General features: G+C 46.7%; 1 protein-coding gene across 16 annotated transcripts in view; it reads left to right on the top strand.

The window, feature by feature from the left end:
• POU2F3 (POU class 2 homeobox 3) overlaps positions 1–13,093 on the top strand; it is a 79,989-nt gene that overhangs the window by 23,929 nt on the left and 42,967 nt on the right. For 7 of the 16 annotated variants that reach the window (XM_027082024.1, XM_027082017.1, XM_027082033.1 and 4 more), the window contains one exon: positions 6,721–6,755. The exons of 2 other annotated variants lie outside the window; for them this stretch is intronic. In XM_027082024.1, coding sequence (XP_026937825.1) covers positions 6,721–6,755 — 35 coding nt within the window. Of the gene's footprint in view, positions 1–1,110; positions 2,612–4,784; positions 4,853–5,532; positions 5,648–6,716; positions 6,756–13,093 lie in introns of those variants that run through there. 7 more of the 16 variants (XM_027082018.1, XM_027082021.1, XM_027082019.1 and 4 more) reach the window with 7 other exon arrangements.

Genomic DNA, 13,093 nt, shown 5'->3' with positions numbered 1-13,093 from the left:
GATATTTTGATGGTCAAGTATCTTAAATTATGCACACTTGAAGTTTTAATCACCATATGTATCTGCTGTGTTATTCCATTGCTCTAGTTTGAGGTTGGTTATTGGTATTGTTGAAAAAACTCTTTATCAGGTTTCACATTGTAGCCCAGAGTCTTTTGTTTAAGCTTTATTGAGGTGTAACTGGTAAATAAAATTGTAAGATTTTTACAATGTACATCGTGTGATTTGATACGTGTATACATTGTGAAAGGATTCCCACCATCTAGTTAATTAACGCATCCATCACATGTATATTTATCTTTATATGTGTGAGAGAGAACATTTAAGTTCCACTCTTTTCATTTTAATTAATTTTAATTAATTTTAATTAATTTTAATTATACAGTACAGTGTTGTCAACTATAGTCCCCATGTAATACATTAGATCTTCAGACGTGATTCATCTTATAGCTGAAAGTTTGTACCCTTTTACCAACTTCTCCCTATTTCGGAACCCTTCCAGCATCTGGCAACCACTTTCCCACTCTCTGTTTCTATGAGTTTGACTCTTTCATTTTTATTGTTTGGATTCCACGTATGTGATACCTTGCAGTACTTGTCTTTCTCAGTCTGGTTTATTTCACTTAGCGTAATGCCCCCAAGGTCAATCCATGTTGTCGCAAAGGGCAGGATTTCCTTCTTTCTCATGACTGAATGTAACCATGTAACAAGTATATATACATAACATTTTCTTTATCCATGTACCCATTGATGAACACTTAGGTTGGCTATAGTGAATAATGCTGCAGTGAACAGAGGAGTGAAGCTATCTCTTTGATACCCTGTTTTCATTTCCTGTGGATATACACCCAGAGTAGGATTGCCAGATCGTATGTAGCAGATAGGCTAAAGGTAGGGCATACTTTTGAGCAATTTGACTTCTTTAGTTGCCTACCCGGTATGAGGTAGAAAATTAGCTTTCTGGGTTAGAGTAGTTGTCAAAACATAATTCTCTAAGTGTAAAAAACTCTTTACTTTTTTCTCCTTTTTTTGGGTGGTAAAAAACATACAATATTAAATTTAAACATAAAACGTAAAATTTAAACATAAAATTTACCACCTTAATCATTTCTAATTTCACCTTCTCTATCTTTTATGTATACAATTGACCTTTTTTTAACCTAAATGTAGGGCTTAGATGTATTCCTGTTACATTCTATGTTGTTGGTTTTGGCCTCTTATTAGAATCGACCAAAATATTTTCTAATCCTGATTTCATCGTCCGGTTGTCTGAATTAATCTCGCTCTCTGCCTTAAATCACTTCCGGATTTGATCGGCCTCAATACTGCTTATTTGCCTAAACTGTTGATTACAGTCTAATACTTGGTTTTCTCTGTGTTGGACTTGGGATGCAGTGGGTTTATTTCGAAAATTGTATGAGTATGGGAGTTGCAAAATCCAAGCTTTGGTCCGAAATCAAGGTCTCTGAGGCTGTGTGACCACCGCAAGGTGCTCCCCTCTGAGGGTGGACTTCAGTATCTTTCCAATGCTGAAAATAATGCTCCGGCCCCTCTGTGTGTCTGTCCTGCTTTGTTTTTTTCTGCAAGTGGCTGCCATCTTTCAAAGCCAGAACTTGGATAATAGAATATGATCAGGTTTCTGCAGCTGGTGGCACCTATGATGTCTTAGCTCTGAATAGAAGATTTGTTTCTGTAGCAGTTTCTTAGTGATTTGGATCAATTAAACACATAGTCATTCAGTTCCTTCTATGTGTTAAACACTGTTTTAGGCTCTTGGAGTACAAAAATGAATAAAATGTAATAACCCTGGCCTCTAGGAGCTCCCAGTTTCATGAGGGAAACAGACACACAAAACACTGACGTTTAAAAAATGTGGTAGGTGCTAGAAGAGGTATAAGTAGGAGAGGTGGAAACGTAGAGGAGGAAATCCCTCATTTTGCTTTGGATAAGTTTCATGGAGGACGTGACATCTGAGTTGGGTCTTGGAGGGTGAATGTGTATATTCTAGGGAGAGAGGGCATTCTAGTCAGAGGGAACAGCGTGTGCAAAGTCCCTGACAAAGGAGCAGGCTCAGCCTGATGGAGGAGTGGCCCGGGACGTGTGGAGCCCAGCCCGCAACTGGAGAGTGCTTCCCAGCATATAGTTGAGCTTTACTGTATTCCTGGGAAGTGGGTGGAATTGAAACTATGACCTTATTTTGCCATCAAGATGCCTGACGCTCTGGAGCTTCCTGTCTTGACCAAGGTCACACAGCTTGGGAGCGATGGAGCCAGGACTTGAGCCCTAATTCTCAGACTTCAAGTCCAGGACTGTTTCAAGTATGCCCTACTACTCCTGCACACCACAGCTTAAAGGGGTAGAAAACAAGTTTCTGGTGATTGTGGACCAGTATTTCCCACAATATGGTGATTGCATCCCTTTCTTTCTCTAGGAAAGAGGGGTGCCCTCCTCGCTGTTTCAAAAATGAATAAATTGGGTCCTGGGAATGGCTTGTCGGTCACCTCTCAACCTAGAGCATTAGGGCAGCAGCAGAACCCCAGTGAGCTTGATCTTGTCCCAGAGTTGCCAGGCACCGCCTCCCAGGCCTTTCCTGTAGGCTGGGTGGAGAGAGGTGCAAGGTGGAACAAGGTCCATGAACATGGGAGAGAAGCAGGAAGAAGCAGCAGTAAAATGAGGGCTGAGGCCATTTCCCCTCAGCCAGATCTGGAGAGAGAATCAACAGTGTCATCAGAGATGAACTAACGCCTGTATTAGACTATGTCATGGCGTCCCCACCTAGGCCCCCAGATGCTCTGAGTTCCTTCTCCCCAGCCGGGGGAAGCCATGTCTCCTGAGAATACTCTGACCTGCTTAGCAGTGGAATCAGAATCAGAGGTGAGGTCACTTTGGGGGACTGAACCTTTATTCAGTTCCCAGTGCTGAGCTAGTGCCACTCTCTTCTGCCCCAGAGTAAAGGGGTCTGTCTCCTGGGAGGCCCTGGCTGGCCTGGGCCCCTCCAGTCCAGCCATTCAGTCAGCCTGGGACTCCAGGAGGACTAGATCATGATACCGATGCAGGCCAGGATGAGTTTGATGAGAAGGGGAGACTCCACGTTCAGGCTCCAGGCACAGCAGGTGCGTCCTCAAGGGGAGAGGCCTCTGGAGAAAGACCCTGGAGAGACTCCTGGACAAGAGAAATTGTTCTCTTGTTGGCTGGTGGGTTTTTAAATTAATCTCTGCGTGCTGTTTGCTTATCTTTTGCGTTTTGTGGATCTCACAAAAAACACTCTGACGGCATCCGCAGATATCGAAAGTAAAGACTTCTTAATTGTTCCCAATCCCGATGACCTCTCCAAGATGGACTGTTTTGGCCCTCAAGGTTTCTCTCCCTTTCTAGGTCTCATTCACATGTGTGTTATTACCTCTTCTGGAGGTAATGATATTACACCTTCTCTTGCCTTCCAGACGCCATGCCTGCCTGGTCTTCCTCCTACCTGAGTGCCCACTCTTTCTTAGTCTCCTTTGCTGGCCCTTCCCCATCATTCCCAACCTTGACCCTTTTACTCTCCTTCATCTGGACTCAGTTCCTTTGTAAACTCATCAAGTCCTATGGCTTTAAATACCACCGATAAGCTGAAAACTACCCACCCTGTACTTCTGACCTGACACCTAGCCTGAGTCCAAACTCCTTTCCCTGTCTCTCCTGGGATCTTTAACTGGCATCTCAAAGTTAACACGTCCCAGAACATAGCTTTTGATTTTATACCACCGGCCAGCTCCTCCCTGAGTCACCCCCATCTTGGGGAATGACTCCACCACTCACTCCATGGAGAAAGCCCAACCCTAGGAATCATCCTGCCTCTCCTTCCCTTGCACCACTCCTTGCAGCCATCAGCTGGCCCTGTCAGCTATCAATTCAAAATCCAGGTCCTTCTCACTACCTGCACGGGTGCCCTTCTATCCTGCACACTGCCCCCTCTCATCTGACCCACTGCGATAGCCTCCTGGTTGTTCTCCCTTCCTCCTTGCTCATCCCTACAGCTGATCACCGCAGGTGTAAACACTTAAGTCAAATCATGTCACTCCTCTGCTCAAAACCCTCTGATCACTTCCCAACGTCCTTGGCATGAAAGCTGAAGTCTTCAGCACAACCCGCCTGCCAGACCCACGGCATCTTTCCCCTGGTCACACCCATCCACATGTCTCCAGCCTTGCTGGCCTCGTCACTGTTCCTCAGCGGGCAAGCCTGTTCTTGCCTCCCTCAGGTCCTGATCCCTCTGTCTGGAGTGATCTTCCCCAGACCACCCTGCTTATGGACAGCCTCTGACACACTCTTCCCCTGACCATGTATTATTGCTCTCCATAGTAACTCTCTCTAAATGAAATTATATATTTGTTTTCTTATTCCTTTCATGTCTCCTCAACTAGAAAAGAAGCTCCGTGTGGTCAAGGACTTCTGTCTATCTTTTCCAGTATTATATTTCCAGTGCCTAGAACAGTGCCTGGTATAGAGAGTGTATTTAGCAAATACTTGTGGAATGAATGAATTTGCTTTTTGGTCAAATTTTAAAATCACTCCTTACTAGGCCACCTTTACAATGTCATGAAATAATTTTTAATATAAAAGCAATTTTATCTTTAAGTCTACACACACACACACACACACACTATTTTCAGTCTGTGGGCCCTTCCCATCTTAACTCCCCTCACAGATTATCTATTTAGGCTTCGTTAGTCTCAAAATCAGGCTGCTATTCAAAGATGACTTCCCGTCTCACGAATTTCCTCTTTCTCGGAATCCTGGAGCCCTCAACTTCTGCCGTCATCTTGCTGGCCCAGCTGCTCTCGGAGACGCTTCACAACCAATCATACAGGCAAGGGCTTCACTTACCCGTTGTTTAGAACAGAGCAGAGGGAAGGGGGCTTAGCTTAAAGCTCCAGAGGATTCTCCTGGACCCCATTCACTCATCTGTCAGGTGTTTCTTGAGCCTCTGCCCCATGTTAGGAACAGTGGTGCCCATCGAGGAGAAAAATGAATGTCCTCCTCCTAGTTTTCAAGGAATTCATAGACTAGAGGGAGAGAGAAGCATGCAGACAAATGAAGAGTTACATGACATGTGCCATGCGGCTGGTAGAGAAGCCTGAAGGACCAGAGAGAAGGGGGACCAACTCTGTGGAAGGGAACAGTGCATGGAGGTGTGGAAACGGGAGAGGTGTGGCGCGTTTGGACATGAGCGAGCTTTCCATGAGTCTGGAGCACAGGGTACATGGGAGGTTGGGAGGTGAGATCATGAGAGGCAGCAGACAAAGCAGGGAAGGTAGGCAGAAACCAGGTCATACAGGGAATTATATGTTAGACTAAGAAATTTGGACTTCATTCCAAAGCTATTGAAGAACCGATGGAAAGCAGAAGAATTTTCTGATTGAAAGTTCTGAATTCATTCACATGTTCATTTATTCATTCATTCAACCAATATAACTTGAGCTCCTATTATATACTAAGCCTAGTGCTAGGCTCTGGGTGGTATTTAATATCATTTTCTTGCCATTATAGAGCCAATAATCCATGGGGCACAAAGGAAGATTGTTTGGCAGCTCCTGCCCTGAAGAGCTGTATGAATAGGAAATTTCATTATAGCAAAGAATGGAAGCAATTTCCCTAATAACAGGTATATGTTTAAGCAGATTTTGGTATCTCCATAAATGGAATATTATGGAGCCATTAAAAATGATCTTTGCAAACATAGGAGAAAGATTTATGACGTTCCTTAATAGTGTAGGAGAAAGATTATGACGCTCACTGGAAAATGCAGGGTAAAAAATCTATACAGGGCTTCCCTGGTGGCGCAGTAGTTGAGAGTCCGCCTGCCGATACAGGGGACACGGGTTCGTGCCCCGGTCCGGGAAGATCCCACATGCCACAGAGCGGCTGGGCCCGTGAGCCGTGGCCGCCGAGCCTGCGCGTCCGGAGCCTGTGCTCCGCAACGGGAGAGGCCACAACGGTGAGAGGCCCACGTACCGCAAAAAAAAAAAAAAACTGAGTAAAAAAAAAAAATTCTATACAGAGCGATATATATCAATGAGGAAAAACAAGCATATAAAAGACCATAAAATATACAAAAATATTAATTGCAGCTGCCTCTCTGCAGATGGATTTTTCTGCTACTTTTTACTTTTTCTGTACCAAAAAGTTTTCTCTATTAAGCACACATTTACTTTTTCAACCCAACATTTATTATAAAGGGAAAAAGATGAATAAAACCAAGAATGAAAGTTGGGGGTGGGTGGAAACAGGGGTGACACTCATCTACCTGACATGATTTAGGTGTCATCAGTGCTGGAGGGCTGGGATAGCGGGAGGCCTTCCTGCCTTCGGGCAATTCCTTTAGGATTTGTGGCCGGCCATTCCTTGCTTTTCCATTACAGCATGTATCACAGCTTCTGTCTGAGGGCAGTTGGCAGAAGCAATCTGGTGTGGCAAGTTCTAATCTCAGTTAGACTCTATGTGACCTTGGACAAGTCAATCTCCCCTTTCCCTGGTTACCTACCTTCCTGAAGGAGATTTTCCAAAGACTTTTCCAGGAAACAGGATAAGCAAGAAGATTCTGGCCACAGGGCAGGCATTTTGTTCTTTTTCAAAATAAAGATAAGCCCATCCCAACATCCTATTTTCCACTAACTTTCAGTCTCTTCCAATCCTGCTAGCTATTAATGTTTTCTTTTTTTTTTTAATCTCTTCCAGGAAATGATCGAAACGGCTTAGATTTCAACAGGCAGGTAAGGACATTCAGAAGAAAACCTTTATTCTATAAATTTTGGGCGTCATTCATACTATGTTAGGTGTGGGGACACACAGAAGATTAAGGGAAGTTTGAGGGTGTTTATTCATAGACTCATAGCTCTCAGAATTGAAAGGTGTCTTTCAAGGCCTTTTGCATCCAACCCCTCCCCCAATCCACAATCCAACGTTGGGGTCACCTCTTCATTATGTCCTCAAAAGAGTACTGACAGCGCAGCCCTATTTAGGATTATCTGTAGGCTGGATGTGGTCTGGAATCTAAGACCACAACTCTTTTCCCATCAAAGCTCAGCTTGAGTTGCCTCTTGGGCAAGTCTGTTTGCATGGCCTGACTATGTGTAGAGGAATTTGTGGAGGTGCAAAAGATGGAGGGTTGGGTTCCTCAGCGAACTCCTGATTTACTTATTTATTCATTTACTTCTAACATTTTTATTGAAGTATAATTGCTTTACAATGGTGTGTCAGTTTCTGCTTTACAACAAAGAGAATCAGTTATTACATATACATATGTCCCCATATCTCTTCCCTGTGCATCTCCCTCTTTCCCACCCTCCCTATCCCACCCTTCTAGCTGGTCATAAAGCACCTGTGCTATGCGACTGCTTCCCACTAGCTATCTATTCTACGTTTGGTAGTGTATATATGTCCATGCCACTCTCTCACTTTGTCCCAGCTTACCCTTCCCACTCCCCGTGTCCTCAAGTCCATTTTCTGTAGGTCTACGTCTTTATTCCCGTCTTGCCCCTAGGTTCTTCGTGACCATTTTTTTTTTTTTTTTAGATTCCATATATATGTGTTAGCATACGATATTTGTTTTTCTCTTTCTGATTTACTTCACTCTGTATGACAGACTCTAGGTCCACCTACCTCACTACAAATAACTCAATTTCATTTCTTTTTATGGCTGAGTAGTATTCCATTGTATATATGTGCCACATCTTCTTTAGCCATTCATCTGTCAATGGACACTTAGGTTTCTTCCAAGTCCTGGCTATAGTAAATAGCCAAAGGAACTCCCGATTTAAAAGAAGATAGAGGACAAAACAGGGGAGCCAGGACAAAAAGAGCTCTGGAAGGAGGGTGTAACCCAGCTCAGTGGGACAATGGAGATACAAGGTGGGCGCCTTTAAAGGAACAAGCTGGGTGGAGTTCAAGTTAGTCGGGGAGGGTTTCAGGCAGGGGAAGGTGGTGTTGGATGGATTGAAGGATGGACAGATCTGGATGTGTAAAGAGGAGGGTGAATGAAGAGAGGACCTTCCCATTGAAGTTAGAGGCTGATGGGAAGATTGGGGGCTGAGGGCGAAGACAAGGTGTGATGTCAGAGGCAGATGGTGGGAGGGTTCATTGGGGGGACAAAGTCTAAACTGGAGACAAGCAGGAAGCAACACTGGGCCCTAGAGTGAGGCAGAGACGTGAGAATTAGAAACAAAGTCAGAAAGCCTGGGTTTGGGTCCTGTTTGGGCCACCAGCTAGCTGTATAAGTTTGGTCAAGTCACTTAATAATTTTAGTATGAGTTTTCTCAGCTGAAAAATTAATTTATTTCATAAATTTGGGGTGGGGGAGGGAACATGTACTGTGCCAGATGTGGGAATACAAAGAAAATTAAGACATGATCTCTTCCCTGGAGGAGCTCACAGTCTAGATTGAGGAGTGGGGGAGATAGAGATAGAGGGAGAGGGAGAGGGGAGGGGAGAGAGAAACTCTTGAGTGGATAATTATAATACAATCTCATTCATGCTTTATTGAAGGCGTGTAAAAAGCATGGTGTCAAACAGAAATGAGAATACTTCATTCTTCCCGGTAGCTCAGGGCAGGCTTCACGGAGGAGGTGATATTTGATTCTAGCTCTGAAGAGTCAGTAGAGTTTGTCAAGCAGAGAAGAATGGGCTAGAGAAGGAGACAGCCAGGGGGAAGGAAAGACAGCCCCAATTTGGGGATACATTTGATACTCACTAGGGGTCCTTCCCACTCATATCCAGAGTCCAAGTTTAGAAGCAAGTCAGGGGTGGAGGTCAAACTCAGACATATGTTCTTCTCCTCCTTTATCTGTAGAGTGATTTGAAGTCCCTACCAACATTTCCTGAAAGGCTTTTAACTCTGGGTACATCCTTCACGGTTGGAGAGGAACAATCTGGAGTCCTAACCCAAAACCTCTTAGGCAACTTCTGCAATTGTGTCCATTGGGGAAGTTTGCTAACACGTGGAGGCCAGCTACTCTCCCTCTTCCCTCAAGACCTAAGACAGAGGTAGGCTTCAGTTAAAGACACATCTAGGTGAGCTACGAGGAAGGACTTGCAGCCAATGTGGCTTATCACACAATGGAAAAGCTACCAAGGGAGGGAGACTATGGAATCAGCTTCTCTCTTAGGGTCTTTAAAGATGAGACAGATTCTCAGCTAAGGGATAGTTTGGCCAGGTTTGTTTCCAGGGCAGGAGGATGGAGGACATTCCCGAGGACTGAGTGACCCTGAAGGAGCCCTCGGCAGGTTGGGACGCGGCCTGTTGCCTGTGCTTTCCGAGGGTCCCAGCCCAGGGTCCGCCTCTCATGGTCCCTTGGACGAGATGCACGTGGAGGAGCCCATCCCACACCAAGACGTGGTGGCACCAGCCCAGCCCGGAGGTGGCCCGCTCCACAGGCCCGGTGGGTTTGGCTGCCTGTGTGATCTTTCTAGAGCTTGGGAAACCCTCGTGCTTAGGACAAGGCTAGGGACAGCCCCTCTGGCCCCAGCAGCCTACAGAGAGGCCCTGGCCCTTTGAACATCCTTTGGGGTATGGTTTCCCCACCAGTTGGGAGAAAGTTTCCTGGCTTCTGTCAGGGGAGGGCCTCACTAGCGTTCACTTCCCTTCGATGAGCCTCGTGGGAAGGGGGGAGTTCCACCCTCCCCTGAGAAGGGTTTTTGGATTTCTCATTACTGACGAGAACAGACACAAAGATCTTTTCTTTAAAGAGGTTGGAATTTGGGAGGAAGAGAGGCTCAGCTGGTCACGCTCATTTACACACTTAGACTGGAGCTCTTCTCTGTGTGCAAGCACACATGTCCACGCCCTCCCTAAGGCCCTCCTCGCTCCCTGTCACTGTCTCTCATGCCTCAGATACCAAGGCCCACACCCTCACATTCTCACCAGTTCACTTGCGGACCTGCAGGTGGGCGCCAGGATTTCTCAGGCCCTTGCACTGACAGTGATACCCTCGTGCTTCATAACAAGGGAAGTGAACCAAAGTTGGCGACCCCGAGCCCCTGGGCAAAGTGCTGTTGTCACTTTATCTCATCTGATTCTCACTGTATACCAAGTGTTACTATCCCCCTTAGACAGGTAAGGAAATTGCCTCCCAGGCAGCCCCACCTGATTAGGCAAAGGATTTGAGAGGTTAAGTAATCTGCTGAAGGTCACTCCGATTGGTCAGCTGGCAGAGCCAGGACTTGAACCCACATCTCTTTGACTCCAGAGCTCATTTTTCCCATGATGCCTTGCAGCCTCCTCCTCTGCAGTCTCTCAACCCCCCTCTTCCTGAACATACACATCGTCCTTAGAGAGAGGCCTGGGAGCCAGCGGCTGGGTGTGACCTCACCATGACTAACTGGGAGGAAGTGGGAGGTGCAGGGAGCGGGGAGGGGAAGAAGGAGTGTTGTGTAGGCGCGGCCTCTGTGTCTGATACAGAGACGGGGTGGCAGACGCAGGAGAGCAAAGGATGAGTCGCTGCCCTTGGTGAGGCTCACATTGGAAGGCCCCAAGCCAGGCGGTGCAGCTGGGAATTGCAGCCAGGCTCTGGGTGCACTGCTGTCCTAAGGTTGCATGAGCGAAGGACGCTGCCTCATCATGAGGTTTCATGATGAGCCTCTTAACTTCCTGGTCCCAGGAAAGCAGCCTGAGCCTGTTTGGGAGATAATTGTGAGCTGACCCAGAGACCCAGAAACAGGGCCAGCCCTCAGTCCCCAGGAAAGCTTAAGACAGAGTTGGGAGGCAACCGAACAAGGCCAGATCCCTGGACAGGGAATCAGAGGTCCTGGGTGCCGGTGCTGTTTCCACCCTGCACAGTCCTCTTCCCCTTTCTGGGCCTTAGTGTCCTCATGAATAAAAGGAAGACGTTTGCTTGAGATGATTGCTAAGGCCCCGGCAGTCTGTACGTTATGGTCCCATCAATATTCTCATGCCATATTCTGTTTGGTTTTGCTTCCACTTTCCTTTCATGTTTTTCTTTGAAGAGAAATGGGGAAGAGAGTGTCCATTTCTTCACCCTGAGCTGTAGAGAGTGAGGAGAAATATGTCACATGGAATCTTTCCAGCCTTTATGATCTTGTGTGATCCAGCGAAAAGAATCTTTTGAAATTCAAGGGGCAGAGACAGGAGGACCCAGCAGGTTGGATCTAGGGCCAAACATTCACTCTTTGAATATTTAGTCTTTCCTAAGAGCTGGAGAGAGTGTGTCACTGGTAAGAAAATAAATGGCAATGAACTCTGCAGTGCATTCTGTAAGAGACGTAAGAGTACTGAGCTCTGAGATAGTGCCCAAGGATGTCACCAAAGAGATGGTGTTGAAGCGGTTGACAAGGGAAGAGAAGGGGGTTTGACTGACGGGCAGAGAGGGGAGGCAAGAATATTCCAGGCATAGGAGACAGTAAGGGTGAAGCCTCACTATGTAAAAGGGAACTGTGAGAAGGTCAGCATGGGGTGTGATGGTGGAAGATGAGGCTGGGCCGGATTGTGCAGACCTTTGAACACCCAGCAACGAAGTTTATTTATTTATTTGTTAATTTGGCTGTGCTGCATGGCTTGTGGCATCTTAGTTCCCCGATCAGGAATTGAACCCGGGCCCTCGGCAGGGAAAGCGCAGAGCCCTAACCACTGGACCGCCAGGGAGTTCCCAAGAAGTTTAGATTTTATCCTGTCGGCATTTTCAAGCATAACTAGTTTGATTTAATGGAAAAGCCTTAGAAGGGGGTGTGGGTGCGGAGGGAAGGAAGGATGAATGACGCACTGATGCAAGAGAGGCCTGATGGGATGCCATTGTGGTAGGAGGAGTTGGCAATGCCAAAGAGAGGGATTAAGCACACAGACTTAGAGCCAGACGACCTGGGTTTGACTCCTGGGCTTGGCATTACCTGGCGGTGTGACCTTGGGCAAGTTCTTCAACTTCTGTGTTCCTCGGTCTCCTCATCTTACAGGTGGGGAGAATAATGGTACCTATCTCACAGGGCTGTTGTTAGCATGTGTGTGTATGCGTGCGTGCGTGCGTGTGTGTGTGCGTGCGTATGCGTGTGCGCGTGTATACCTCTTAGACAATGTCTAGAACGTGTAAACTGTATAGGTATTTGCTATTATTATTCCTGTGTCAGGAAAGCATGGAGAGACTCAGATTTGAGAGAGATTTTGGGTATAAAACCAGGAGGATTTTGTCAACAGTTTGGATATGGACAGCTAAGGAAGGGGAAGGGTCCAGCAGGATTCTTAGGTTTCTAGCTTGGGATACTGAGCGTCAGTGGGACTGTAACCAGAGATCAAGAGAACGGGAGGTCCAGCCAGTTTGTCCAGATGATGGGAAGAGGACGAAGGGCAGATAATGGACAATAGGTGCTCAATACATGATGAGAAATTTGGACCTGGAGCCCAGCAGACAGGTCAGAATGCATACTGAGGAGTCACCATCGAATCGTGTTAACCAAAGTGATGGGAGGGAGTGAGGTCACCTATAGGGAAGGTGCGCAGACTGGGATGAGAACCCAGGGCAGACCTGGAGACAAGGAACATGTAGGGGACAGGCTGAGGAATGGGCACCCATAGATGAGACTAAGAAGGAGTGGTTAAAGGGATGGGAGGAGAGCCACACCCACAAAGGAGAGACTTTCATATGAAGGTGGGCATAGCAGACAGCATCACAGCACGCAGAGATATTGTAGAGCCCCAGCCTGGAAGTGGCCACGGTTTGGCAGTGAGGTGAACACTGGTGGCCTCATCGTAGCGTCTCTAGCATCTGTGGTGAGAGCAGAAGCCAGATTGCTGTCATCGAGGGGTAAGGAGAAGTTAGGAAATGATGGAGACGAGGATTGCAGAATTCCGTTTCAAGGAGTGGGATGATAAAGGGATGCAGATGTTGGCTGAAAATGGAGACAGTGTGAAGGGAAGGTTTTGGGGATGAGGGAGACTTTGGTGGGTTGTGGGCCTGGGGAGAGATAGGAGATGCCATAGAGGAGACAGAAAAGAGAGAACATGGGTGCAGTGTTTAGCCTAGAAGAAGAGAAGGGCTCTTCTGGGAGGGAGGGAGGGAGGGAGGAAAGGCTGAGTGCCCTGTGGGTGAAGTCAGGAGCCTGAGGGACA

The sequence above is a fragment of the Aethalodelphis obliquidens genome, unplaced genomic scaffold (assembly GCF_003676395.1).
Source record: "Aethalodelphis obliquidens isolate GAN/ISIS:26980383/991018 unplaced genomic scaffold, ASM367639v1 scaffold46, whole genome shotgun sequence".
In the NCBI taxonomy this organism is placed as follows: Eukaryota; Metazoa; Chordata; class Mammalia; order Artiodactyla; family Delphinidae; genus Aethalodelphis; species Aethalodelphis obliquidens.
The sequence above is the reverse complement of the archived record's forward strand: the minus strand, read 5'-3'. Positions and strand labels throughout refer to the sequence as shown.